Genomic DNA, 26,467 nt, shown 5'->3' on the forward strand with positions numbered 1-26,467 from the left:
CCTGACAATGCAGCTCTCCTTAATTGAAAGGACATTGGGTGGTTGGGTGAGTGGGGGTTTCTGCACCTTGGTGCAGGATTGGGAAGGTTTGAGAGGAACTTATTCTAGTTATCTGACTGAAAACAAGTGTTTTATTTTGTAATTAAAAAAAAAAACTTTACCCTTTAAAAACTCAAAGAGCTATAAAAGCACAAAGAATAGTATCATGAACCCCATGTACCCATCACCCAGATTCAGCAATTATCAAGACAAACAAGTGTTTGGGTTTTTTTTTTTCTTTAGTATGATTTTGTTTTCATTACTGTGCTCTGTGTGCAGGATAGGTCAAAGATGGATGCCACAAGGTTACTCTTTCCAAAAGAAGTGTGTAATCCAGCTTTTCTACCACCTTCCAACAGTGAAGTGAAAGGAAAGAGCATTGCCCAGGTACTAGGGTTTGGTTTGTGATTGTTCCCTGGTGCTCTGAGATGTTTCTGTGCATCTCCTTTACCATATGTTGAGCTTGAATTTTACCTTTGGATTCCCAGAGCCTACTATTTAATGGATGTTCAATAAGCATTATTGACTTGTGAGGCAAGTGATTTCATGAGACAGTGGCTTTCCATCTGGACAGGTATAAGTAAGTTAGTGCTTAGTGCACCATCCTGGGGGGACGGGGCAGATGATGGTGTAGAGTTGAGGTGGGGGCCATTATTCGAATCCTGGGGGACACTGAGAGGGAATGACAGAGCCTCTCAGGTGAAAGATTAGGAGTACAGGGCTCCTGATTTTGCTGAGAAGGAGGAAGTCAGCAAGGAGGAATAGGAGAGACTGGGGCAGAACTGCTCTCTGTGCCTGGCCCCCAGATTCAGTCATTAATAGGCCCTGGGTGAGGTAGGTCAGGATTATGAGAACGAAGACTCCGTCTCCAGACCCTTTTTCTGGGTTGCCATAAGCAGCCTGCAAGCTGCCTGCACTACCAGGCCCCATGTGCCATTCCAGTGACTGTTTTATTCATTTTAAAGTTGGCAGGAGAAAGCAGGCAAAGAATGGGGCTGTTCCAAGTGTTGGGGGAGTGGGATCCACTTCCTGTCTCTGGAGTGCACTGCAGTCCGGCTGCTCTGAGCTCCTCTGGGACAGGGCTGGGTGGGGTATGTAGTTAAAGGGTATGAAATAGGGTGTTTCAGGGACAGGAGGGAAGACACTTCAAACCCTTCCCCTCTGATCTGATCCCAGGGTGTAGCAGAGGCCTCAGGCAGGGTGCCTCCAAGGCCCTGACTTTCAGCAGGCAACCTGCCCCTCCCATCCCTGCCTGGTCTTTTTCAGTTTAAAGTTCCAGCCTGCTCCTCCCCTCCCATACATGCATGATGTATGTGTGTGTGTGTGTTTTAATTTTTATTCTTGGCAGAAGTTAAGACACAAGATGGATTTGGAAGGAGATTAAACTAGTCTGGGTATATGTTGGGCAGGAGGCAGCTTCATTCCTGGACTGGGAGGGCCGGGAAGGAGTGGGGCTGCAGCTCTGAGGTGGGGTGGAGGGTTGTCTCCTCCCCCAGTAGGGACCAAACTGAAAATCGACTCCTTTGGGAAGGCCAGGAGCTAGAAGCTCAGCTGTTAACCCTTTACAGCTGGTTTCAGTGGAGCCAAAGCCCTCTGGTCTGATCTGGTATTAAGAGGATGTTGGGACCCTTGGATGGCCAACAGCTCTTCTACTTCTCAGTGGTCTGTGGGCCCCTGGAAGCTGCTGGCCTTGTTAAAGCAGTCACTGGTGGCTTCTCAGGCTTTGATGTCCAAATGCTTAAATTTGCACATGCTTGGAAAACATCCCACCTCTGCTAGCATCTACCTTAGGGCCATCCTATCCCTGCCCCTAGAAGCAGTTGTTCCTGGCCCCAGTCAGCAGCAGTCACTATGGCTCAGGGACCTGTTTGTCACCTTTGCTATTGTAGAGGCCACCTTGGCCCCCCAAAGTAGATGTTCTTTGCAATGGCGGCCTCCTGTTTCATCTTTATTTCTGTGCAAAGAAGAGAAAATGAAGAATCTGAAAATCCAGAAAATATCTGGGGAAATCTGAGAGAAGCTTTTTGGGAAAAATGTTTTCTTCCTTAAAATGTATTAAGATATTTAATTTGTGAGAGAAAAATATTTATTTTAGCTTTAAAAATTATAAGAATTTCTTTGAAATGATACAGTAAGGAACATCTTTATGCAAAGTGTTCAATTTCAAACACCGTATCCAGTGCGAACATTTCTGGCAGATATTCCTTACCAAAATGACCCCAAAATCCACGGCAGAGACACCTGCACTGGGATTCTCAACGCTGGCTGCACATTACTATTTCCAGGAAGGAGTGGTGAAAATATTGATGTCAAGCTCCCATCTCCCCAGAGATTCTAACTTCATTTGCTTGAGGTGCTGCCCAGGCATTGTTATATTTTAAAGTATCCCCAGATGATTCTCCTGTGCAGTCAGAATTGGGAGCTACACATTTAATGTTATCAGAGAACAGAAGGAAAATGAGAGAGTCTAGGTTAAGAAATGAGAAGCATCTTCTTGTCTCTCAGTACATAGTGGTGCATATAACCTGGATCCTAGATTCAAAGCGCTGCTACCAATCTTTGGGCTGTATTTCAATACTCAGACACTCAGGACCGACTGTAGGTGTGGAGAACTTCCGGGACTGCAGGTGCAAATGCATCTTCAGGAGTACGTATGCAGAGTACATTGTGAGAATCTGCCAAACCAATCCATCCTGAAACATGGTGGCTACTGCACGATTCCAACTCAGACTTACTTTTTTTTTTTTCTGCCATTCTTAATTCCTTTGTTGAAAACAGTTTTGTTGTATAACTGCTTTAAGCTGCCAAGGACCCCAAGACCAGCAAGCAGGGGAAGCAGACAGTCTAGGCTTTGAATCCTTTACTTAAGCAAGTTCCTTAATCTCTTTGAGTCTCACTTGCTGCATCTGTGTAATGGGATGAGAATACTACCTACCTCATATAGCTGTTTAGTAGTTAGACAAGATCATTCATATGTATTAGCTCATTATCTTGCACATATTAATTCAACAAGTGGTCAAATAATTTTATTTAAGATTGGTAGTTTCTTTTTGTTGTAAATATATGCCTCAATCCCATGTTGCAACAAAATCTAGTGTAGTACATTCAATAAATCTCAATGATTTTTAACTTGTATTTACAAATCAGTAGGAAATTAGTAATTTAGCAGGAAAAAAGGCAATCTTTAAATGTTAACTTGCTCAACATGACTATTTCAACAAACTAAGTATTAGATGGTATATTTTATATAACTTACTAAACAAACCAATTTCAGATCTGTAAATTTGTTAACAAAATATTAAATGTATTTTCTTCTTTTTCCCCAAAAATACTTATCCACATTGTGTGAATGCAACAGAATCCTGGAATTAGGGGAAGTGTTCTTTATAAGCTGGAGGAATTGATTGCTGGAGATTAAGGAATATGGACATAGCATATTCCTTAAATGTGATAATGGGGCAAGGAACAACATTTTATGGTTGAAGGGGTGGTTGGGAAATGAGGCCTATGGGAAGATGGGAAGATAAAATATCAGTGATGGCATGAGAATATTTGGAGATAGCTTTTTTCAAATTTACCTTTTTAATTACAAAAGCGATGCTACATACCTTGTTTGAAAATTTCCAAGGCATTTAAAGCTAAAAGGGCAAATCCCCTGATCTTCAGAGATAACTGATACTAAAATTTAAGTGTCTCCTGAGATTTTCCTATGACAACCCAGATAACTACACACCACATATTCATAAGTAACTTTTTTAAATTATAAAATGGGATCATGATGGTTTGCAAATTGCTTAAGGACATTCTCCAGGAACCTCTTAGGCCAGTATTTCTCAAAGAGTATTTGGTGAAGGTCTCATCACTAATGGTACTGTGAGAAAAAAGGATAGTTTTGTCAAATGAGTCCAGGTTTGTGGTCAAGTGAGTCCAAGCCTGTGGGTACAGACTTTAGTGCATACTCTCTCCCACTCTTGGTGATTCATGATGCATAATAGCATACTAAAGGCTCAGAAAAGGCCTGCAGTAAAGAAATCTGATTAGCTTTTCTTAACATAGCATTTTCCTAAATTATTTTCGATGGCATATTTTAATATATGGTAGGTTTTTAGAATATTCCTCACTAATCTCCTTTCCACCACTACACCCCCACCCCTCTGCCACTGTAACCTTGTGAGATAGGCAGGAAAAGAGCTCATCTGTTCATTTAATCAACAAATATTTGCACTCCTACTATGTGCCAAGCATTGTGATTGATGCTGGGGATATGTGAATGAACAAGATAGAAGGCTCTCTGCCCTCATGGACTCTCACTGTTTGCCTGCAGCATAGTGATGGTATTAGTCACATCCATCATTAGTCATGGTGGATGGCTGTGCTGTGTGTACCTGGGAATGGCAGAACCTCAGCAGGGGGATCCTCTTTGCAACTGGTGGAGCCTAAGAGCAGGAGGCTAGAATTATCCCCACCCCCTCTGCTCCTTCCTTTCTTCATGCCTCTCCAATTCCCCACACTTTGCTCCTGCTGTAAACAGTGGTGCCTGATCCAGCTGGCAAGGCTCCATGTGTTTGTTTTCTCTGCATGTGCCAGCCTTGCACCGAGGCCACTGAGCTTCCCAAGTTGGGGAGAGCTGGCAGGGATTGGGGCTGGGGGCTTCCAGCAGAAGGCAGGGACTGTTTGACAGACCAACTGCAGCATGCTTCAGATTTCCAAATTGATATTTATTTAAGTTTTAGGTGATTTAAAAGAACTTTGTAATTGAGAAAGGAAGGATTGGGGATGAAGTTGGGGACTGAATGTGTATATTTGGGGGTCAGGGAGGTGGCAAAGAAAGTGGGTTTGTATGAGGTCAGATGGGAAAGAAAGTAAACTGTCATGACTCCAAAGCATACTTAGCAGCTAGAGCTGGAGCTGTTTGCTGTGCGAGTGTGTGTGTGTGTGTGTGTGTGTGTGTGTGTGCACGTGCACATGCCTGCCTGTCTTAGAGGTGGAGAATGCACATGTCCAAGGCAGGATGCTGGGCCACCCTGTGGGGGAGGTATCCAGCCCCTGAGATATTGCCTCTTCTTAAATCTTTTTTGTGAAGTACTGGGGATGAATCTGCAGTAAGCATTAGACTAATGAAAATATTCCTAAAAGTAACCCTAAAAGGAGTTATTCAGATTTAGTAAGTTGCTGTCACTTATGGGATACCTACTTAGTGCCAGTCATTGTTATAGATGTTTACTAATGTGATCTGTTTTTCCTTCAGCATCCCTATGCGAGTTGATTTTGTTGTCCTGTGCCAAACTGTTCCTTTGAAAGTTCGGGGTAAGGGTTTCTTGCTTGCATAAAAGTCTAGGAGGAATGTTGTCCATGTCGCAGTGCAGCCAGATGCGAACTGAAGAATGGTAGCTTCTCACCTCCCATCTTGTCATTGACTTCAGCAGTTCAGCTATTTTACCCCAAGGTCTAGCTTTTTATTGGAATGCATCAGATTTCCTGCAAGCATGCATGAGCATGTAAAGGATTGGGGTGTGTGTGTGTGTGTGTGTGTGTGTGTGTGTGTGTGTGTGTGTGTGTGTCGGGGGTTGAAGCTGGCTTTGCCTGGCATCTGTTTGAATCAGCCCCAGAGAAAGACAGGCCAAGATGCAGCAGCCTGATCCTCATTCAGTCCGGGTCACAGCACCTGAGACCTATTTTGAGTCATGTGGAGGGTATAAATGTGGGCCTAGGGCCATTGGTTGCTTAATCATCACGAGGAAGGGGCATAGAGAATGACTGCAAGTGACAGCTTAATTGGAAGTAATTATGTTGCCTAACTAACAGAGGAAATCAAAATGAGTCTTTTTAACCCCCAGACCTCCCTAAATGCCCAGCTTCTCATACCAAGAAAACAGCTCCTCGCTAGTCTATGTGACTACAGTGCTCGCTTCTCTCCACCATGACCTTTCACCTTGGCATCTCAGGTGAATTCATTGCTATTCCTGAGTCCTTGGTCTAACAGTCAGTTGAACCCTAAACACTTAACAGTGTGCTGGGCTCTGGGGGCATGAAGAGCTGGGGACCTCACCGCTGCCTAGTGGGCTGCCTGACATGGAATGGGTACTTGAGACCTGCCCATCGAATGGAATTGAGCTTCGTCAGGCACCTACTTCTCTTTACATTCTTCTTCTCCACATTCAGCCCACCCCCACCCACCCCATGCTTGGAAGGTCTTATGTCCTGCCTGCCTTCTCCACTAATTAAGAACCACGGCGGGCTCCCAAACCAAATCCCTAAGGGAGATAGGAACGGGAATATCAGACACTCACGTATCACCTTCCCCTGCTCAAGCTCCACTTTGCAGCTGGAGTCCCACCTGGGATTCATCAGATCCAAACTCCATGGACCAGTTAGGCCTGGAAAAGACCTTAGAGGTAGGAGGTCTTTACAGCTTAGCAAACATTCTTTGAGTACCTGCTATTTGTTGAGGAGGGGGACTTATAAACAAGTAAGTTACACTGCAGTGTGAAAATGACAGTGTAGATGATAAAGCTAAAGCTTAAGCGATGCTGACACATAGACTTCTGTTAGCTCTAGGGCTTTTTCCTGCCTTAACTGACAGACTTTGACAAATCTTCTAGGACTATGTGAGGAATGAATGTAGATGATCGAAAGGGGAATTCTTTTAAGACTTGTGAAAGAAGCTACATTGGAGAACTGACCTTCCCATGTACGGAGGAGGGCCTGTGTGTGTGTATGTGTGCACATGGGCATGTGCACACATGTGTGTAGGAACCTGTGTACATTTCTTTTATCATTCTCCTGATGCCTTTGTTAGTGTTTCTGGCTCCCTGCCTGTTCTTAGTAAAATCCACAGTTTATCTTGTAGCTTAACCTTTCTTGAGGCCATGCTACATTTCAATTTTGGTATAATAGAAAGATGTTGTCAAAGCTGATGGGGGCTAGGTCCTAAGCTCATTGAAGACTGGAGGCTGTGCCTTGTTTTCCTCTACATCCCCTAAGCCTTTTGTACAGTGTGTGGCACCTAGAGGGTGCTTACTGTCAGCACTGAATTGCGCCCAGTGCCCACCAGGGACCCGCAGCTCTCATCAGGAATGACTTTGGGATTGCCAGCTGTTCTATCTGCTCCTCTCAGCATGAACACTAAGCAGAGTGCCTTGTTTTTACTGCACTTGGGAGTCATATCCTGTTGCCTTTTTGGATGATTTGGGGGAAATTCCTTGTCTGTGGTTCCGTATGTGTTGCAGGCTGAGGGTTGGCTTGCTCCCTGGAGCGCTCCTGGGATAATACACTGTGTTCTTCTCAGGGCTCCATTGTTTCCCATAGGCACTTTCAGCTGGAGTCAGTGTTCCAGTCTTCCTCTGAGCCTGTTTATAATAGTAAGGTTTGTGTTCACACACTGGTCGCTAGTCAAATGGGATCGGTTTTCCTTTGTGTGAGACATAGGACTTTAAGCTCTTAAGATCTGCTTTAAGTGCTGTTCAGGTCCTGGGACTGTTTGTTTACATGCCTTTTGGGTACTGTCCACCCAGGCTTTAAACAATTCCTTTTACATGGGTTGTTTTGTCAACTCTGAGCACCTAAAGGTTGGTAAGTAGATGCTCTTATTTCCTTTCCAGCCACTATATTAGCGTTTTAGTTCATTTTACATGACTTATGTGGGTATAACCCTGGTCATATGCTGTAATTAGAAAGAGGGATGGAGAAAAAGAACAGGTGGTTTTATTGTGGCTTTGAGCATTCACTGAATGAGGTCAGAGGTGGGCTCCTCTCTGGGGCTGGGAGTGGGAGTCCAGGAGGGATTATAGGGGTATGTTTTCCTTTATATAAACACTTCTCCACAACGTCTTGTCTCAATTGACCTACTGTATGATGATGAGGATATTTTCCTTTTTCCCTCTGAACAAGTAGAGACACTGTGAAGAAATTATGATAATTATTGTCATTATCATCAAGAGTGCAGAGGGGGCATAAGTGGGGGAAGGTGAAGAGGTTATTAGCTTAAATGATATTAAATGCTGACCAGTGTTGGGTAGAGATGGAGACATTAGGAACTACATCTTGCCACAAACTTGGGAACACTAGAGCATTCTCCATGGATCCCTATTCCCCAGACCTATTTCAAGGGTCTACAAAACATTATATAGAATGTGTTTTTAAAACAACGAAGAATATGTTTTGAACTTCTGATGCAGGTGTGTAAGGTACGAGAATCAGCCCATTGCTTAATTTTGTATAGGAAAGAGCAAAGAGATGAAATCATGTGTGTCTAGAGTTGTTAAAGTGTATTATGTCTGGCAAGGATGTGGAGAAAAGGGAATGCTTATATACTGTTGTTGGAAATGTAACTTAGTACAACCCCTACGGAAAACAGTATGGAGATTTCTCAAAGAACTGAAAATAGAAGTATCATATGATCCAGCAAGCCCGCTATTTAGTATCTACCCAAAGGAAAGGAAATCATTACATAAAAAAGATACGTGCACTTCTGTGTTTATAGCAGCACTATATCACAATAGCAAAGATATGGAATCAACATAAATGTCTATCAATATATGATTGGATAAAGAAAATATGATATATATATATATATATATATATATACACACCCATGGAATACTGCTCAGTCATAAAAAAGAATGGAATCATGTCTTTTGCAGCAACATAGATAGAACTGGAGGTTTTTCTCTTAAGCAAAGTAACTCAGAAACGAAAAGCCAAATACCACATGTTCTCACTTGTAAATGGGAGCTAAATAATGTGTACACATAGACGTAAAGTATGGAATGATAGACATTGGACACTTGGAAGGGTGGGAGGGTGGGAAGAGGGTGAGGGATGAGAAATTACCTAATGGGTACAATGTACACTATTGGGTGATGTTTACACTCACATAATGTATCCATGTAACAACACTTCACTTTGTTATCCATGTAACAGAACTGCACTTATACCCCCTAAATCTACAAAAAGTTATAAAAAATTTTAAATAAAAGATGAGCAATGAACATTTTTTTTAAAAATGGAGCATGTCTTTAGGTCTTAAAGGATGTTGATCTATAAGCCAAAAAGGTGGCATTGCCACTGCATTAAATCAGGCATCCAGTGAATGGCTTTTGGAAGAAAAGTTTCATGACCGCTGACTCCCGAATTACTGCATGATTGGTATATGCCAGGTTGCTTTTGCACATTATCTTACTAACTTTTTTAAATAGCTCATCAAAGTATTACCATTCTTATTTTCACAAAGTATAAACTGAGGCTCAAAGATACTAAGTAACTCACTCAAGGTGATCTTCTGTGAAGGGTAGAAGAGTTTCCGAAGCCAAGGCTTATGTTTCTTCAGTACCTGATCCTGCTGAGCTCCAATGCTGTCACTTAGTAGACAAGCTTTGTCTATAATAAAATTTGAGATGAGACCTAAAGCCCTTAAGTGATAGAACATCAGGAAGGGTTTTGATAACATATAAAATGGAGCTAGTAACACTCTCTGGGTGGTAAAGATTAAAAGTGATGGTGGATATGAAGCAGCCAGCCGTGGGCTCAGCACATCATGGGAGCTGGGGTAAAACTAGGTGCCTTTCTCACATCTCTGCTCCCATCCCCCCTGCCCTTCTCATGCTCTTTTCTTGATCTTCTTAGGCCTGAACCTGTCCTCTTTCTCACTCCATACTTTCTTATTTCTCCCTTTCCCATCCCTCTTTGCCTGCCTTCTTCTACCCAGCCTCCAACTCAGGGCCATGGTGATGGTGGCACAGGCATGGTCTCATCCTAGATTAGATTCTCCTGCAGCCCAGTGGCTATAGGAAGCCTGAAGCCACAAGCTTAGTTGGGTGTTCATTTTGGAAGATGAGATGAGAAGGAAAACAAAAGAAGCTTCTGGAATGGAACCTCAAGGCACAGGAGCATCTGCAGGGACACAGCCTTCTGTCCTTAAAGTGCTTAGAACCTCATCAACATTCAACTCCCCTCCAGGATTGCCCACACTGACGTGGGGACCTTTTGGTTTTGAAAAATAAAGGTCACATTTATAGTCCTTTCCCCCCAGGAAAAAAAATTGATTCCACCATTAATAACAGTGTGTCTCTCTCTGTATGCCACACATGTCCTTGGTCAGGCTAACGTTCTTTCTCAATCCTAGATTTCTAATTTGACCAAACCCTTCAATCTAGCAAACACTGAAAAAGCACCTATGATGTGCCAAGGCTTTTCTAGGTGCTAGGGTTACCAAGATAAATTGGACACATCCTTGCCTTCAATGAGTTTATGGTCTGGGGTCAGAAGAAAGAGATAAGAGGTATATGACAGACAGATGCATGATCAAAACCCAGAAATCCCTGTAGAAATGTTATATAAGGTGTGTGAGATGCTACGGGAACCAGAATGAGGAGCAGCCACAGAAGGCTTCATAAGAGGTGACATTTGAGGTAAGATTTAAAGATAATTAGGAGTTCCATGCGTGGAATGAAGGGAGAAGGGAAAGGTGGTTCCAGTAGAAGGAACAGAGAGTATGAAAATGCAGCCTCCCCAGATTTTAGGGCTTACGGGAGGCAGACAGAGGAAAGGTTGACTGGAACCCAGTTACAAAAAGCCTGGAAGGCTTTGCATTGGAATTTGAACTTTATTTAATCATACTCAGATGGGGAGCAATCAGAGTTGTGTCTGTTCACGTATTCTCTTTTTTCTTTAACTGAACTCCAAATAGGAAAAAAAATCATAATTCCTCCACATTTTTAACTCAGCTGCTTTTTAGAATGTTTCAGGCCTCACCCAGATGCTCACTTGCTTTTTACGAAATGGGATCTATGTTACTTTTCTCATCTTTTAAACATTTATTTTCATGTTGCTACTTGAGCTTTATAATTATCATTTTAATAGCTACGTAATAGTCCATCAATTATTATGCCATAATTTACAGAAAGCAGCATGGTAGAGTGAAAAGAACCAAGGGTTTTAGGATCAGGCAGACCTGGTTCAAATCCTCACCCTGAGATTTACCATCTATGTGATCTTGGACAAGATTTTAATCACTCTGAACTTCAGTTTCCTAAGCTATGAAATGGGTTGACCATACACACACCTTACAGGGCTACTGTGAGAATATAAAATTCGATGAATTCTGACAATGGCCTATAGGAGGTGCTTGCTCAAGGAATAGTAGCTTCCCAGTTATCTTTTACTGTTTGGTTGAGCTTAATGTTTTAGAAAGAAGGTAGATGGCAATGCAGAGGCTGATTAGATGGAGAGAAGACAGTGCCTGAGAGCTAGTTTGAGGGCTCTAGACCAATGCTGTTCAATAAATTAGCCACTAGCCCATGTGGCTGTTAAGCACTTGAAATGTGGCTAGTCTAAATTGAATGTGCAGTAAATACTAAAGATACACTCAATTTGGAAGACAGCATCAAACAAAGTATAAAAACATCTCAATTTTTATCTTGATTACATGTTGAAATTATAAATTTTGGATATATCATGTTAAAAGACATTATATTATCTTCATCTGTTTTTTTTAAGTGGGTACTAGAAAATTTAAAATTACATAGGGGGTGGAATTATATTTCTGTTGGACAACACTGCTCATGGCAGAGGTAGAGTCCATACAGCTGATCAGATACTGGGGCAGAGAAGCAGGGAGAAGCAGGAGACAAGATGACTCCAAGGTTGGACAGCCAAGTAGGTAGCAAATCTTTTCGTGGCTTTAGGGAAGATAGGAGAGTAGACGAGTTTATGTTTGTATAAGCAGGTTATTAATGGGTGTCCTCTGAGCAGTGACATAAAAGGCAAGGATTTGGTTTAGACTAGCGTAACTGTCCCTGCCTTCCTTATGAGTTGGCCATTCAGGCTCCTTCCATGTCACATACTGTACATGCTTTCATTCCAGCACAGGCTTGTTAGGGACACTTCTTCCCACCCCTATATGCTTACAGCCCACATGGCGGGCTTGTCACCAGGTTCAGAGCATACTTGGTGCCCAGAGGCTTCTAGAGTGAAAGATTACTGACCAATGTGCTCTTTGCAGGGAAGGTTGGGAAGAGCTTGGCTGCTCCATGGTGCCCTCAGAGTGCTCCAAGACTGGCTTGCCAGAGAGCTCCAGATATCTCTGCTTGCCCTTGTGTGGAGCTCTCCTCTGTAAACCATGAAATATGCTGGGTCACAGTAACCCAGAGTAGGACCGTACAGAAAAAAGAAATTGTAGGGAAGGCTTCCACAGGGAGGCTAACTGTTCACAAAGTCCCGTTAGACCCAACTCAGTTGTGTGTCTCCATCGACTCTGGCTTTTCTAAGATTCCAGGAGTCATCAGGGAGTTCATACCGAGGACCAAGGAGCTGAGGCTGGCTTCCGGATAGCATTTCAGATAACTGCATGATACTTAGGTTTGAGAGCCAGGAATTGAAATTGTACCTGGCCTCTGAAATAGCCAGTGTACCATTCCCTGCAAAATTGTTGGGATATATGGCCTTGGGTTGAGCTAGGAAACTAGAAATTGATGATGCATCTCAGCAGTGGGTAAGAACAGGGAATGTGGAATGTATCAAGCTTGGAAGGCAAAAAACAACAACAACGAGCACAGTGTCTGCCTTGGTTTTAGCAGTTTCAGCTGACTTAGCCTACCTGGCTTTGGTACTGGAGGAGGGGATAACAAAGGACAGCTGTGAGATACTCGCACCACTCTGTCAGGGTTATTGCCACACATACAGTAGGAGTCTTTTGCTTCTCCTAAAGCCATTTTCATCTGCCCCAATCCTGACTGTGGTTGTCAGGGAGCGTTCCAAGTTGTCTGTCACCAGTAGTAAAACTCTAGGAGCACGTATTCATTCAGGAACCATTTATTGAGCTCCTTCTGTGTGTTAGAAATACCATAGGATTAAAGTTTCAACTATAGGGAAATATATGAAAGTTCTTTTAATTTTCCTTTTTTTCTATCCTGATTTAAATTTGTGATTTTTTACAATCACAGAACAAATAGCTTTAGGCTTTACAACTTATAAAAACTATCCTTTGAGGAATTCTATCATATCTTGGTTATGAATTTTATTTTTGCTGCAAAGATGGGAGAAATTTACTGTGTTTCCTTCCTACATTCCCTGCTCCTCCTTCCTTTTTGAGCACTGGCGGGGGAAGATGCCCTTAGACCTCAGGGATCCCCAAGCCTGACTTCCAGCAGATATACTTGTGACAAGGCCCACCCTACTGGACAGCCCACTCCCGTAATGCAGAGAGGCCCCTAATGCCCTTAGCTTGGCTGTGGCAGACCACACCTTCACCTCCTTCTCAGCCAGAGCCAGATGAACCAGAGGAGGAAATGGGCCAGACTTGGCAGGCTGGTGCGTCCTCTGCCCCTGTAGGGGTTTATTTCTAAAGTGGTTTCATCCCAGCACCACATCTGTGACTTCTCAAGGCCACTGGAGAGCTGAGAATTGGCCACAGGCCTGATACCCCAGGAAGGTAGATGTCACTGGCCTTAATGACCTTGTATTGACTGGGATTGAGATAGGGCTGGGGTGAGGATTCAAGAGACAGAGTCAGAAATACCTAGGCATAGGTGGCTAAATATGAAGGTTTCTGTCCCCAGAGGCCCTGATGGTTGGGTGCTCTTCCAGAGACCACACTCACCCACCCATACTCCCTTACACATGTGCACAGACTCAAACCTGCACACATCTGCACACACAACATCAAGTGTTCCTGGCCCTGTGTGGATGCTGCACCCCTCTCCCCCTCTGCTTCCCAGGAACTCCTACTTCTCACTTCTCCCCAGCCCCCAACACCACCATGGCAGTCCTCACGCCTAACCCCAAAGTCCAGCCTTTCCACCAGCCCCAACCTCTCTAGATTAGAGCTCTCTGGGTACCAGGACCTTTTGAAAGGAAGAAAGAAAGAAAAAAGGAGGAAAAACAGAAAGAAAGTGGGAAACAGAAGAATGAAACCGGGAAGGGGCAGTGGTGCCTTCAGCTATCTCACTGCATTACAATGAATATGGACTCTATTAAGCTCCGTTCTGCCTGTTAGTGTTTCCCGGGGCAACACAGCCCCCATATGGCAAGCATGCAGCAGATTAGGGTAGGCCCCAGGGCTGCATTGAAGGCCAGTGGCTTGACTGGCAGTTGAACCCCCTCCCCACCTCCCCCTACTCCTCACACTTGACACTGCCTGTGTTTATTTAAAGCAAGGAGGGGGGGCCATTTGAAAGGTTTTTGTCCTGACTCAGAGAAGGGAGGAGGAGGAGGCTGGAGGCAGGGTGGAGAGAGGGAGGTTGAGGGAGGAAGGAGGGTGGAGGTGGGGTAGAAAGGGGAGAGGCGAGGAGGGAAGGCTTCATAAATATTCAAGAGGAGCTCTGAATGAAGAGAGAGAAATAAAGCAGATGGAATTCGTGTTAAAGAACAGCACAATCACCCTGTTTTGAGCCCTCCAAAAACAAAAAAAAAGAAAAGAGAACGGCCTTCTAGGAGTGTAGGAGCTGCGTTTATCCAATTAACAGGGTTGTCAAATTGAATTTATATGAAACAGGGGTGGGGGAATTGAGCCGGGAGTGTAGAAGAAAGGAAGTGGTTTTCCTTTTCTTTCGGTCTTCCAGTTTAGCAATAAAACCCCCCACACTGTGGGTAGATTTGTAGATTTTTTTTGAAATCTCTTAAAAGAAATGAGGTCATTTTGGGGAAGAGGTATGAGTGACAAAGAAAACTCCCCAGTAACTTTTTCCTCCAGTTCTGGAGCGGGGAGAGGATTAGACGTGTTTTACCAGAAGCTCTGTGGGCAAATCAAGAGATAAGACCTCTTCTCCTTGACTCAGATGGCAGAGGTGGCTTCTCCTCGGAGAGGTTCCTCCCCGAGGAAAGATGCTGTATCCTGGCTCCTTCCCTTTCTGCTTGCCTTGATGGTGAGTGGAAATAGGCTCTGTTTGTTAGCACTTTGTTATAAATTCTGGGTTCAGTGAGAGGAACCCAGGTTTTGCTAATCTCCCCAAAATGCCACTTTGATTATATATTCCCTTGCTCAAAAACCATCACCTCTCCTTCTGTGGTATGAATTTTAAACTCTTTTCTCTGGTCTTCCACAGTAAGACCCAATCTCAGTGTCCTACCTTGTCTCTTTTCGTTCTTTTGCGTAAGTCTCCAAAGTGGGGTGCAAGTGCCAAGGGGAAAAAATATAAGCAATTCCGTTGGAGCACTGTAAGATAACAGTAGAGATTCCCTTAATGTTTTCTCTACCTAAAAAAGGAATAGGAAAGAAATTCAGCTTTGCTAATATTTAATATAGGGGTTGGCAGTGGTGCCTTCGGTCTGTACATGAGGTTGTCATGTGTCACAACAGTGTCCCAGGCATCTCCATGGGTAAACGGCTTGACAGTGTGGGGGCCTCACTCATTCATTCACTCCCCAGTTTTCCTGTTCTCCCTTAAGTGGATTTACAGATTATATTATTTAGTTTAACTAAATTAACTCTCACAAGAGGACAAGTGGCTTAAAGAGATTGCTACAAAGAAACTGGGTTGAAGAGAAGGCTGATAATCCAAGCACATGCAAACAGGAAGAAAACAGCAGAGCTGACCCTTTTCAAGCCACAGGAGGGAGTAAAAACAATGATAATGGAATCACTTCTGATGAGAAGTCAACAAAATAATTAACAGTCAAGCAGACTATTTGAAAGAGATTACACCCATATCATTAGTGATGATACTAATCCTAAATAGGCGTTCTGCCTTAAGGTATTAGCTAATGATATTTTAAGACAATCATGGTTAAGGAGTTATTAAAATATGGTTTCATTTTTACCAACTCTTTTTAACATTTTAGTTCTGCAGTGCATGTGTTTGATTTATAAGTAGAGAAGTATGCACATATTAGGGATGTTTGCCCGGAATATTTCACTCAGGCGGTCGTAGGATTAGGGAAGTTTGGAGACCACTGTTACAGATAAACCCAACTGTTTGGCACACCACCCTCACCACCCTGCAAACACAAGACTAGCATTCCCACCAAGTCAGTATCACCTTCCTGCTGTGCCCTCATCCCCCTTGCTTGTACATACCTCAAGAGGCCCAGTTTCAAATCCTATTTCCAGAACACCTTCCCTTAAGACCTGAACTGAAAACTTCTGCCTCTGCTCTCATTTGCCACTTCACATTGGTGACTGAACTGATCAGTGAACGTATTAAAGAATGCTAAAGTTGTTACAGGCGAATAATCACAAAATTTCGGTGGTTTTGTGCAACAAACCTCTTCTCATGTCACATCTTGAGCTAATTGCTTCGATCTTATAGCTGTGCCTTCTGAACCATGTGACATATGGTCACCAGACTGGCGAGGCAAAGATGGAAGCAGCTGTCAATCTCTTAACCGCCATGGCCCAGTAGTGACACGTGAAGTTCACTTACACATGTTCATTGGCCAGCACTAGTCACATGGCCCTAAGCTCACTGCAGAGGAGGCTAGGAAATGAAGAGGAGCTTGTGGATATTTGCTGGGTGCTAGTGAATTTATGTCCCAAATATTGCTTTAAGCTCCTAAGGACTGAATCCATTTTCTAATACTCACAGTACCTTGCATATTGTGTTGTATGTGGTAGAGTATAGCAATATTTTTTTCTTCCCAGTAATATTAATAATTAAAAGTCAAGGCACACATCATTTGTTAACAGAAGACTCATTCACAAAATTTGGATGAGGAATAAGGTAAAATATACTTAGAGGCTGGCTAGAGCATGACTTATACTTAAAAACATCAAACCGTTGTTTTTTTTCTCCCCTATTTGACATCAGAGTGTTCTGGGTAGATGTTCCAGATATTAGTCTAGAACTGTGCTGTCTAATGTGGCAACCACTAGCTCTGTATGGTTATTTAAGTTAAATTTAAAGAAAATTAAAACTTCAGTGTCTTAGTCACATTAGCCACATTTTGAGAACTTCATAGCCCTGAGTGGCTAGTAGCTATCTAGTGCTTTAGACAGCACAAATATAGAATATTTCCATCATTGCAGAAAATTCTACGGAAGGGGCTTATGCAATGAACAGTAGGAGATTTTTATAGATTAGAATGTATGATGAAAGGATAAAAATGATCACACAGAAAGTTACTGTTATAGATAATGATCCAGGTAACATTATTCTTATGTATAAGGAAGTAAATTCAGAAACATTCTAAAATTGGCTTTGAAACCGTTTCTAGCCAGTTGATTAATGTGGCTCCAGAAACAATTTGCTAGGAGGTAGTGTTAAGATAGTAAAAGGAGCACTGGACTAGGAGTGAGAAGACCTGACTTGTAGCCCAAAGTCTCCCTTCTGAATTAGCTGGGAGACCTTCTACAAATCACTTAGACTCATTCAGCCTTGACACGTTATTCATAACACTCAAAACACATTAGGCATTACTCTACGATACTTGTTTATTTTCTCTGAGGTCCCTCCGAATTAAAAAAATTTTTAATTAAAAAAATTTTTAAAATTAGGTCTGTGTGTCAAATACAACTTTTTAAGTAAAAATGACCTTTGTTTTTTTGTATATATTTAAAGGTATACAACCTGATGTTTTGATAAGCTTTCTTTCTTTTTTTTTTAGAGACAGAGTCTTGCTCTGTTGCCCAGGCTGGAATGCAGTGCAGTGCCTGTCATAGCTCACTACAACCTCAAATTCCTGGGCTGAAGTGATCCTCCTACCTCAGCCTCCTCAGTAAACCTTTCTTTCTTAATTCCTTCTCCTAAGTCTATCTAAACTCACATATTCAGCCCTCTGAAAATTAAATTCACTTATTTCCCCAATATTTGCCTCAATGCCTCTCTTCTGTGCAGGAGTACTACCCTCTTTCTTGAGATAGGGGGCTGGCAACACTTGCACCCCAGACACTTGGCATCACCTTCTAGGAGCAAAGCTTTCCCTGCCTTTAAGACAATTGGGAAAGGTGATTCTTACTCTAGAAAATTGGGAGCATGCAAAATGAAAAGTAACTTGGAGCAGGATTTTTTTCTTTTTTCATGTAGCTAGTCCCTCTCTACCAATGGAACAAAAGACTTTGTCAGATCCTATTCTTGCCACTTGAAGAATGTTTTTAAGAAAGTCTCTTTGTGCTATCTGCTACATCACACTCTCTCCTATTCAGCTCACCTTTGTTATTGGTCTTAGGACATCCAAAGGGCATGTTTTGTGTTTTAGATCATAGAAGCTTCCCTTTCTGACACAGCTGCTGTGGCATGGGCGTCCAGGGGATGAGCCGACGGCTTTTTTGTGGTGTTCTCACTCTTGGTCCAGTTAGTCAGCCAGCCCTCTTGGGAGGAAGTGGAGCTGGCCTCCTCCTGATGATGATCGACTCTCAGTTGTTTGTAATTTTCTCAAAAAAATAAATACTCTGAGGCTACAGTTTCTCAGGATTGGTCTTAACCCCAGAGTGTGTTTTGTTGTTGTTGTTTTTGGAAAGTTTCAAAAACATCTGTTTGGAGGAGATTATTTCAGTGGAGAACATGTATGTCAGCAGTTAAATGTTTCAGACCCATTTTCTTTCTTTTTTTGTGTGTGTCCAAATAACCCTTTAAACTGTCAAGTACCTAGGCCTCAATGAGGTGTCAAATGATTTTGATATTTTTTTCTTGATTTCTCTGCTTTTTCTCAGAAAATGACTAAGGAAAATAAGAAGGATCTTAGATATATTTTGCATTGCCAAGAAAAATAATAGGCCTTACTGTTGCCTTCACCCAACTTTGAAATTGTACTTTGTTCATTTCACAGTGGGACAACGTTACACTGCAATTAGGTTCTCCAGCTTAAGCGTTACTTGCCTTTTTTCCCAAAACATTAAAATAAAGTTCTCAGATAACTGAAATCTCTAGAATTATCTTTCTAAACCAAACTCACTAGGTAACTTGGTTCAAAAAGTAACTCACTTTCCCCAGATACTAAATAAAATGCATCATTTTATGTATTTATAATTTTATTTATTTATAATCATCATCCAGTGACCAAGCCCCCCAACCTTCCCCAAACATAGCCATATTTTTTGGTCATAGTTCTGCTTTTACATGAATGAGACCCCACGCATCCTGTTTTGGGGTCCTTAAAATGGTACTTCTTACAACTCTGTTGTGGGGATTAATGGGTTAACTCCTTTCTCGCTCTCTGGATACCTGCACCTTCTCACTCCCTCTCACTCCCAATTCTTTTCTCCTTGTTTTTTTGAAAGCAGGATGGTGGCTGGCAGCAGCAACAGGATCTGTTTCCATTTTGAACCTTATAAATTACCAAGGGTGCAGAAGTAACAGGAATTGTTTGGCTGGTCCTCGTTAAGCAGGAGAGGGTCTGGGCTGAATTTCCTCAGTAAAATATTTGTTGCTGTTACAACCCAAACACCTCCGTAGCCACCGTGTATTCAGATAAGAAACAACCCTTCCATTCCTCTTTGTCTGCTTGTCCTCTTTTGCGCTTCATTACTTTATGTTCATTTTCTGTCTCCCTACCTCCCTTCTTCCCTTTCTTCCTCCCTCCCTTCCTTCCCTCCTTGGGGCATGGAAGGAACATTTGCTCTCAATTTCCTTAAGGGCCTGGGGAAATTGGGGCATGACTTGAACAAGCTAGTTCCCTAAAATCCCATAACTGGGAACTCATGCAATGATCTATATAAATACCTTATCTCATTGGGGAAAAGCAAATTAGAGAATTAAAGCAAGTATCTGGAAAATTGAGAGGAAACCAAAAGCTTACTTTTTGGTGTAAACTTTCCCTCTAGAAATCACTGTTAAAATGTCCCACTGTTCTACATCAACTCTGTTTGCTAAACACCCACTGGGTACAGAGCCCTGATAGAAAAAAAAAAAAAAAAAAGGGAAAAAGGCTACTATTGTGATTAAAAAGCACAGAGTTTGGGAATCAGCCCAAACTGGGTTTCAATCCAGGCCTACTGTTATGCGATCCTGGGCAACTTCACTTCTGGAACTCAATTTTCTCTCCTGTAAAATGGGGATATAGTCCTCACCTTGCAGGGTTGATGAGAAGGTTAAAGGAAATACATTGTGTAAGAGCTTAGCGAGTTCCTGGAGTAGTGGCAGGCACCCCCAGCTTTCCACCACCACAGCCCCTCCCAATTGTACTCACATCCTTTGCAGCTTTCATGAATTTTACTTTGCCAATAATATGACCCTTTGATTTACTGGATTGTTTGAAAAAGAGCAAAAGCTCTCTCTCTGTACACCAACGGGAAATTATCTTAACTTGCCAGGAAATAACTTTTGAAAAACTTCTTTAAAAATGTTCTTTCAAATCCCTTTTAGAAAACATCCCCTTGTCCTATCCCAGAGTAGTGCTGAAGTCTTGTGAGTCCTCTGATGTCGAAGTCATGAGGCAAAGGGAGGAAATACAAACCATCGGGAAAGAACTCTTGGAAAACATTCTGAGCATCCACAGAATGCTAGGGGCTGGGGTCCTCCATCTGGTTTGGAGGGGTGCTCATTGGGCAGTGTGGATATGGCCCTCCTCACTCCCTCTGCAGCCAGGCAGAAAGCCAAAGGACCACAGGTCTTGGGGAAGGGAAAGGTTTAGGTTAATCCCAAGCACTTCCCAACACAGCAACAGTCCCCTGTGTCAGGCAAGTCGGGTGTCTCCTGTTTCTTACGGCAGTCTCTGCAGGCAGCCTGAACTCTAGGACTGGCCAGCACAACACATCTCTCAGTTGAGAAGCTTAACTACTTCTGAGTTTTAAATGGTGACTGTAAATCTTCGAGAGAGTCTCTGGTTAGGTAGATTGATCTAGAAGAGTTAACATTTTGAATGTATGTCACACTCCTAGAAATATACTATTAATATTGCCACAGGTGAATGATCCACCGTGCAGATCACTGGAATGTTGCCTTCAACGTTATCCGAACTCATTTCAATGCCTCCCTGCCTAATAAGGCCGTTGATACCCCATCCTTATTTGTTAATGTTCTATAAACCCATCAGTGAAAAGCACAGAAGCAAAATCTTTGTTTTGGCTGTGACAGAAGTGTGTGTGTGTGTTAGAATATACACTTGCCCATGTGATTTTGATAAATCTTGTAAGGACCATAGCTTAAGAAAGGCATAAAAAATTGTGCCTTCTGGAACAGGAGATGCTACTGTTCTAGGCAGAGAGGGTGACTGATAGCTGAGGTGTGTTGTCAGATGGCTGGAGGTGCAGTGTGGTCTGAGCCTCAAAGCAATGTTGTTCTGGGTGGAGATACAACTTGGGTAATCAAGAGTGCAGATTTTGTAGAGATGGAAAAGTTCAAAATTTTCTAGCACCGGGAGCAGAGAGAAGTGGGAGCTAGTGAGTGAAGCGAAAACAAAGCTCTGTGCCCTGAGAAAGTGAGGGGTCTTGGCTGGCTTATGACTTTGGGCTGTGTTTGTACCTGTGGGAGTAGATGTTATGGACAAGCTGAGGAGAGCAGGGTGATTGCAGGAATAAAAGGGAGTTTTCAGGGATCTAGGCATAGAGCTGGGGTGAGGAAAATCAGAGCAGGAAATATTTCATGAGTCACTGAGATGCTAGGATTCATTCACTTAGTAGCATTCCCTGCAAGGGCGTTCTGTATGCATCACACACATGGCACTGCTGTCCCACAATAGTCTGCACTAACCACATGGCAGGGCACATGGCTGTGACCAGCTGGCCTTTTGCAAGCAAATGGTAAGAATAATCTCATCTGTTCTAGCATCTGTGCCAGATAGTCACTGTCCTGTGCCATGGATATGGCTGCAGGCCTCAGCCTGTCTGTATCCTCTGCCCCTCCTCCTCGTTGCTGTCCATCCACTGGGCAAGACTCCAGCATTCTTACTACAGTAAAATCACCTTCTAGCTAGAGAAAGAGCTCTAGGGGGCAACTTATAAGAAGCTTCTTTTAGATGAGAAATGGCACTATAGTGTTCTTTGGTCTTCCAGCAGCATGACCAGGTCTCTAGTTTGAATGTTGCCAACAGGGAACAAGGGACAAAGCCAAGCCCTGTGGCCACCACAGGTGCACCCCAGGCATCCTCATCATGGCCATTGCTCTCCCTTTCTCTCTTACAACAGAGTGTTGCCAGGGACGGCAGTATCTCTTTGTGTGACCCTGGCAGCTTATGGGACGTTGGCTTCAGACCTTTGTGATACACCATGCTGCGTGGGACGATGACGGCGTGGAGAGGAATGAGGCCTGAGGTCACACTGGCTTGCCTCCTCCTAGCCACAGCAGGCTGCTTTGCTGACTTGAGTGAGTGCTTTCCTTCCCTTTCCCTGCCCTTACAGTCAAATGGAAACATTCCGCATTCTACAATAACTCTTTAAAAAGGCCTTCTTTACCTGGATTTCAAAGAACACTTTATTCCCATTGGCCTTCAGGGACACAAGAATACAAGATGAGACATGATCACAACAACATCATATTGGTTATAGTTGGGTATTTGACTCATTTCAAAGCTATACCAGAGGAGGAGGAGGAGAAGTAATAATAATAACTGCTTTTTATTGTGCACTTACTGTACAGTGTCACGGCAGGCAATTTACACATATCGTTTGTAAGACTCATGACAACCTTGTGAGACAATCAATATTAGCTTCATTTTACAGGTAAGAAACGGACACTTCACAAGGCTAGAGTCACATGGCTCAGAAGTAGTGGCACTGGGATGAGGCTCAGGTCTGTCCAAATGCAAAGCCCAAGCTCTTGTCTTTACAATACATTCTCACTCCACATCTACTCTCTGGGAACAAAGGCAGGTTGGGAAATGGACAAGAGCAGTAGAGTCGGAGAAAGACCAACTTCTCTGGTGGCCACTTCTGGAAGACTTCCTGGGTGCAGTGCTTCTAAAAACGTGATGTTGTTTTCTTGGGGGCATCAGTTCATTGCTGCATCCCTGTTCTTCCTCCAGACGAGGTCCCTCAGGTCACCGTCCAGCCTGCGTCCACCGTCCAGAAGCCCGGAGGCACTGTGATCTTGGGCTGCGTGGTGGAACCTCCAAGGATGAATGTAACCTGGCGCCTGAACGGAAAGGAGCTGAATGGCTCGGATGATGCTCTGGGTGTCCTCATCACCCACGGGACCCTCGTCATCACTGCCCTTAACAACCACACTGTGGGACGGTACCAGTGTGTGGCCCGGATGCCTGCGGGGGCTGTGGCCAGCGTGCCAGCCACTGTGACACTAGCCAGTGAGTCTGCTCCTTTGCCTCCCTGCCATGGTGCGGTCCCTCCTCATCTCTCCCACCCTGAAGCCCCCACCATTCATGCTGCCTCTTGTTACTCTTAGCATAAAATGGGCCTTAACTGCAGAAATGTCAAATCAGAACAGTAGCTGCCTAGTAATGCCCGGTGATGGGGGACCCTTGCGCCCTTGGAAAACCTCACTCCAAGTAGAGGCTGTATCTGGAGTGAGTGTCTACAGAGAGGGGAATTGGTCAGTGCATGGCAGAACTTGACATGGCAGAACTGTTCCGTGGGCCCCAGAGCAGGGCCGTGCCGTGCCTTCCTACTTGGTCATCCTGTGGCTGTAGGTGCACTGTCCCAACTGCTCACACACCTTCCAGTCCCCTCCCTCCATTCTCACCACAGTTACAGTCGGAGCAGGGAGAGACAGGACACCAAGAGACATGGGCAGGGCCACGTGTAGTCTGGACAGAGCCCACCCAGCCCAGACTTGGCCTCCTGTCTCTCTGTGAGGGGCAAGCATAGTCCGAAGGCCTGGATTATAAATATTAGAACATAATGAAAAGGAAACTGTGTGGCAAAGGGATAAAGGGATACAGAGAAAAGAAACAAGGAAGAGATGAGGTGACAGTTTGGACCAAGGAAAATGCCAAGAGAAGACTTCACACTACCTTTTTTTTTTCCGGTTTTGCCATTCTTTTATTCATGTTGTTACACTCAGTATAGGATAGTTTATTAAAATCATTATGTCTGTAGACATTCTATTTGTGATATAGAAATTGTGTTATTTCTGACCTCTATTTTTTCCTATTATGTGACAAAGAACATATGTCCTCAGACCAACATGTGGAAACCAAGGGCCAAATGGCTTCTAAGGTCCCTCCCAACTGAATAATTCTGGTAAATTCCATTTCCATGTGCTCGCTGACGGATGGTCCTAATAACCGCTCTTATTTCTTTTATGCTTGTGAAAGTCATAGTTTTTACAAAATTACTTGAGGGTGTATTATAAAGATTCAACAGAGCAAAGTAAAGGCCAAGTGACTTGACATAGTCATAGCTGGAAGAGGAGCCTTACCAAGACAGGTGTTTCTAGTTGCCATTATACTTATTCTACCTTATGAGGACCCACTGTATGAGGCTAGATGGAAGTGAGTAAACAGACGTCCTACCTTTGCATGTGACTGCCACTTGGTGTGCTGTGTCCCAGGCACAACACATACACTATCTGATTTTCTACTCATTGTATGTATGGGCACATGAGACTTGATGGATTCAATACACCACTGAAGGCTGGAGAGCACCCCTGACAGCCATTCTTATATGCTGAGCCTGTGGCCAGGAAGCTTAAAGAACTGCCTCCAATTTGGCCCCTTTCCTGGCGCCTGAGGTGTAGAAAATAGGGAAACTTGTTGAGACTTTAATGGTATGTGGATTTAAACTTTGAGAAGATTTCCAGGGCTTGTTCCCTCATGACTCAGCAGCACCCCGTTATCCCTGAAAGCCCTGCTTTGGGCATCCATGTCACCATCATCATCATCATCATCATCACCCTTGTGGATGACGTGCTTCCAGGAGGTTGGCGGTGCTACATCATGGGGCTTACCTAAGGCAGTGAACTTTTGAAATGCCCCTCTATCCAAGAAAGCTGGGGTCCTTGGGGTGGGTGAAGCTTGAGTCCTGGGAGGAGAGTAGGGAGGGATGGAGAAGCAGTAACAGAATGGAGGAAAGCCCCTACGTGCCCTCCAGTCCCCAGATCCCTGGAGGAGCTTCACTCTGTGGGTCAGTGGAATGGAGGCTGCCAGGATTCCTCTTTTCTTGGGACAGTCAAGCAAGGCCTGCCCTTTTCTCAGAGGGAAGGCAGAGTGTGTCCTCAGCTGTCTCCCTGAGGAGCCAGGCTGACACTGGGCTGCATCTTGGAGCCCCCCTCACAATGGAGCCACTCCTCTTTGTGGCAGAAGGATCACCCATGGAATCTGAGTGCCTGGCCTCTGGGGAGCAGCCTGTGAGTGCTCAGGGAGGGAGGCAGGCCGTGGGTGGCTAGAGGGCCCTCCCTTCCAGCTGTGCTTGTTGGGCGGGGGCTGCTATGAGGCTTGGGTGTTGAAGGTAGAGGGTGCAGAGGGGTCATCTCATCACGTCAAGAAGGGCTGAGGTCAGAACTACGTTTCCTATCATTGTACACTTCCCACCTCCACTTTGATATTTTCACATTATAATTGCATTATAGAATGTTTAGGATATATATAAAATAATCTCTCATAAGCCTGCTATCTTCATATAACCACCACCATCATTTTGGAGTATACCCTTCCAGTCTTTATCCCTGCTCATATTTTTATGTTGTAATGATACAACAAATATACAAGTTCTTTTCTCTCTCTTGATGTTGTATGATAAGCATTCTCCATTGGCCATATGACCATGTTTACTTTTTTATTGAGTATAAAATGCATACCAGGTCTGGCACATAGAGATCAGAGATAATTATTACAATATGGCTTACACCTGTAATCCCAGCACTTTGGGAGTCTGAAGCAGGAGGATCATTTGAGGTTGGGATTTTGAGACCAGCCTAGGAACAAAAATTTAATAAAAAAAAAATAGCCAGGCGTGGTGGCATGCACTTGTATTGCTAGCTGTCTCGGAGGTGGGAGGACTGCTTGAGCCCAGGAGGCAAGGCTGGGGTGAGCCAGTCTCTTACAAATGAGATGTGGCTTTTTTGGAGACCCTGTCTCCAAAAAACAAATAAATAAAATGCATACAGTAAAGTACACAAAGTGTACTAATCTTAAGTGAACAACTGATAACATTTTTCATGTACATCCACCCATGTAACCATCCCCCACGTCCCCTCATGCCCCTTCCTAGTTAGTCCACCCTCCCAGCCCCCACCAGTACTTATGATCGTAATTACTAGTGGTCCTAGAACATCTACCTTCTACCCTTTTCCTGTTGCTGGACAATTAGGGCCTTTCCAGTTGTTGATTATTACAAATGAGATGCACCTTTTAGCAATGCGTGTGCCCTTAAAGAGCAGCACTGCTCATTCAACAGGGAGGTTTCATCTGCAAATGGGCAACACAAGTCTGTAGAGACTCAAGACCATAACCATTCATTTGGCCTAATTAGGAGCCAGGCTGAACCTTTTATTGTTTGGAAAAGGGAGAGTTGGAGAGTGGAAGATTTATCTTGGAGCCTTCCTTCTGCTTCAAGGTGTATCTGTGTGAGGAGAGACAATTTATTAGCCTTCATTTTAAAAATATTCCTGGCTGCTTCTTCCTCTGGTGCTTGAGGGGATCTGTGGTTGGCAGAAAGGACAAAGGG

The 26,467-nt window shown here is 43.6% G+C and overlaps 1 protein-coding gene across 9 annotated transcripts in view; it reads left to right on the top strand.

Annotated features, from left to right (window-relative positions):
* BOC (BOC cell adhesion associated, oncogene regulated) overlaps positions 1–26,467 on the top strand; it is a 75,812-nt gene that overhangs the window by 16,152 nt on the left and 33,193 nt on the right. For 6 of the 9 annotated variants that reach the window (XM_034957091.3, XM_063602506.1, XM_055110278.2 and 3 more), the window contains 2 exons: positions 22,034–22,211; positions 22,870–23,148. The exons of the other annotated variants lie outside the window; for them this stretch is intronic. In XM_034957091.3, the coding sequence (XP_034812982.2) occupies positions 22,115–22,211; positions 22,870–23,148 (376 nt within the window). In that variant the 5' untranslated portion in view covers positions 22,034–22,114. The remainder of the gene's footprint in view (positions 1–22,033; positions 22,212–22,869; positions 23,149–26,467) is intronic. 9 annotated transcript variants of the gene reach the window in all.

This window comes from Pan paniscus, chromosome 2 (assembly GCF_029289425.2).
Source record: "Pan paniscus chromosome 2, NHGRI_mPanPan1-v2.0_pri, whole genome shotgun sequence".
Taxonomy (NCBI): Eukaryota; Metazoa; Chordata; class Mammalia; order Primates; family Hominidae; genus Pan; species Pan paniscus.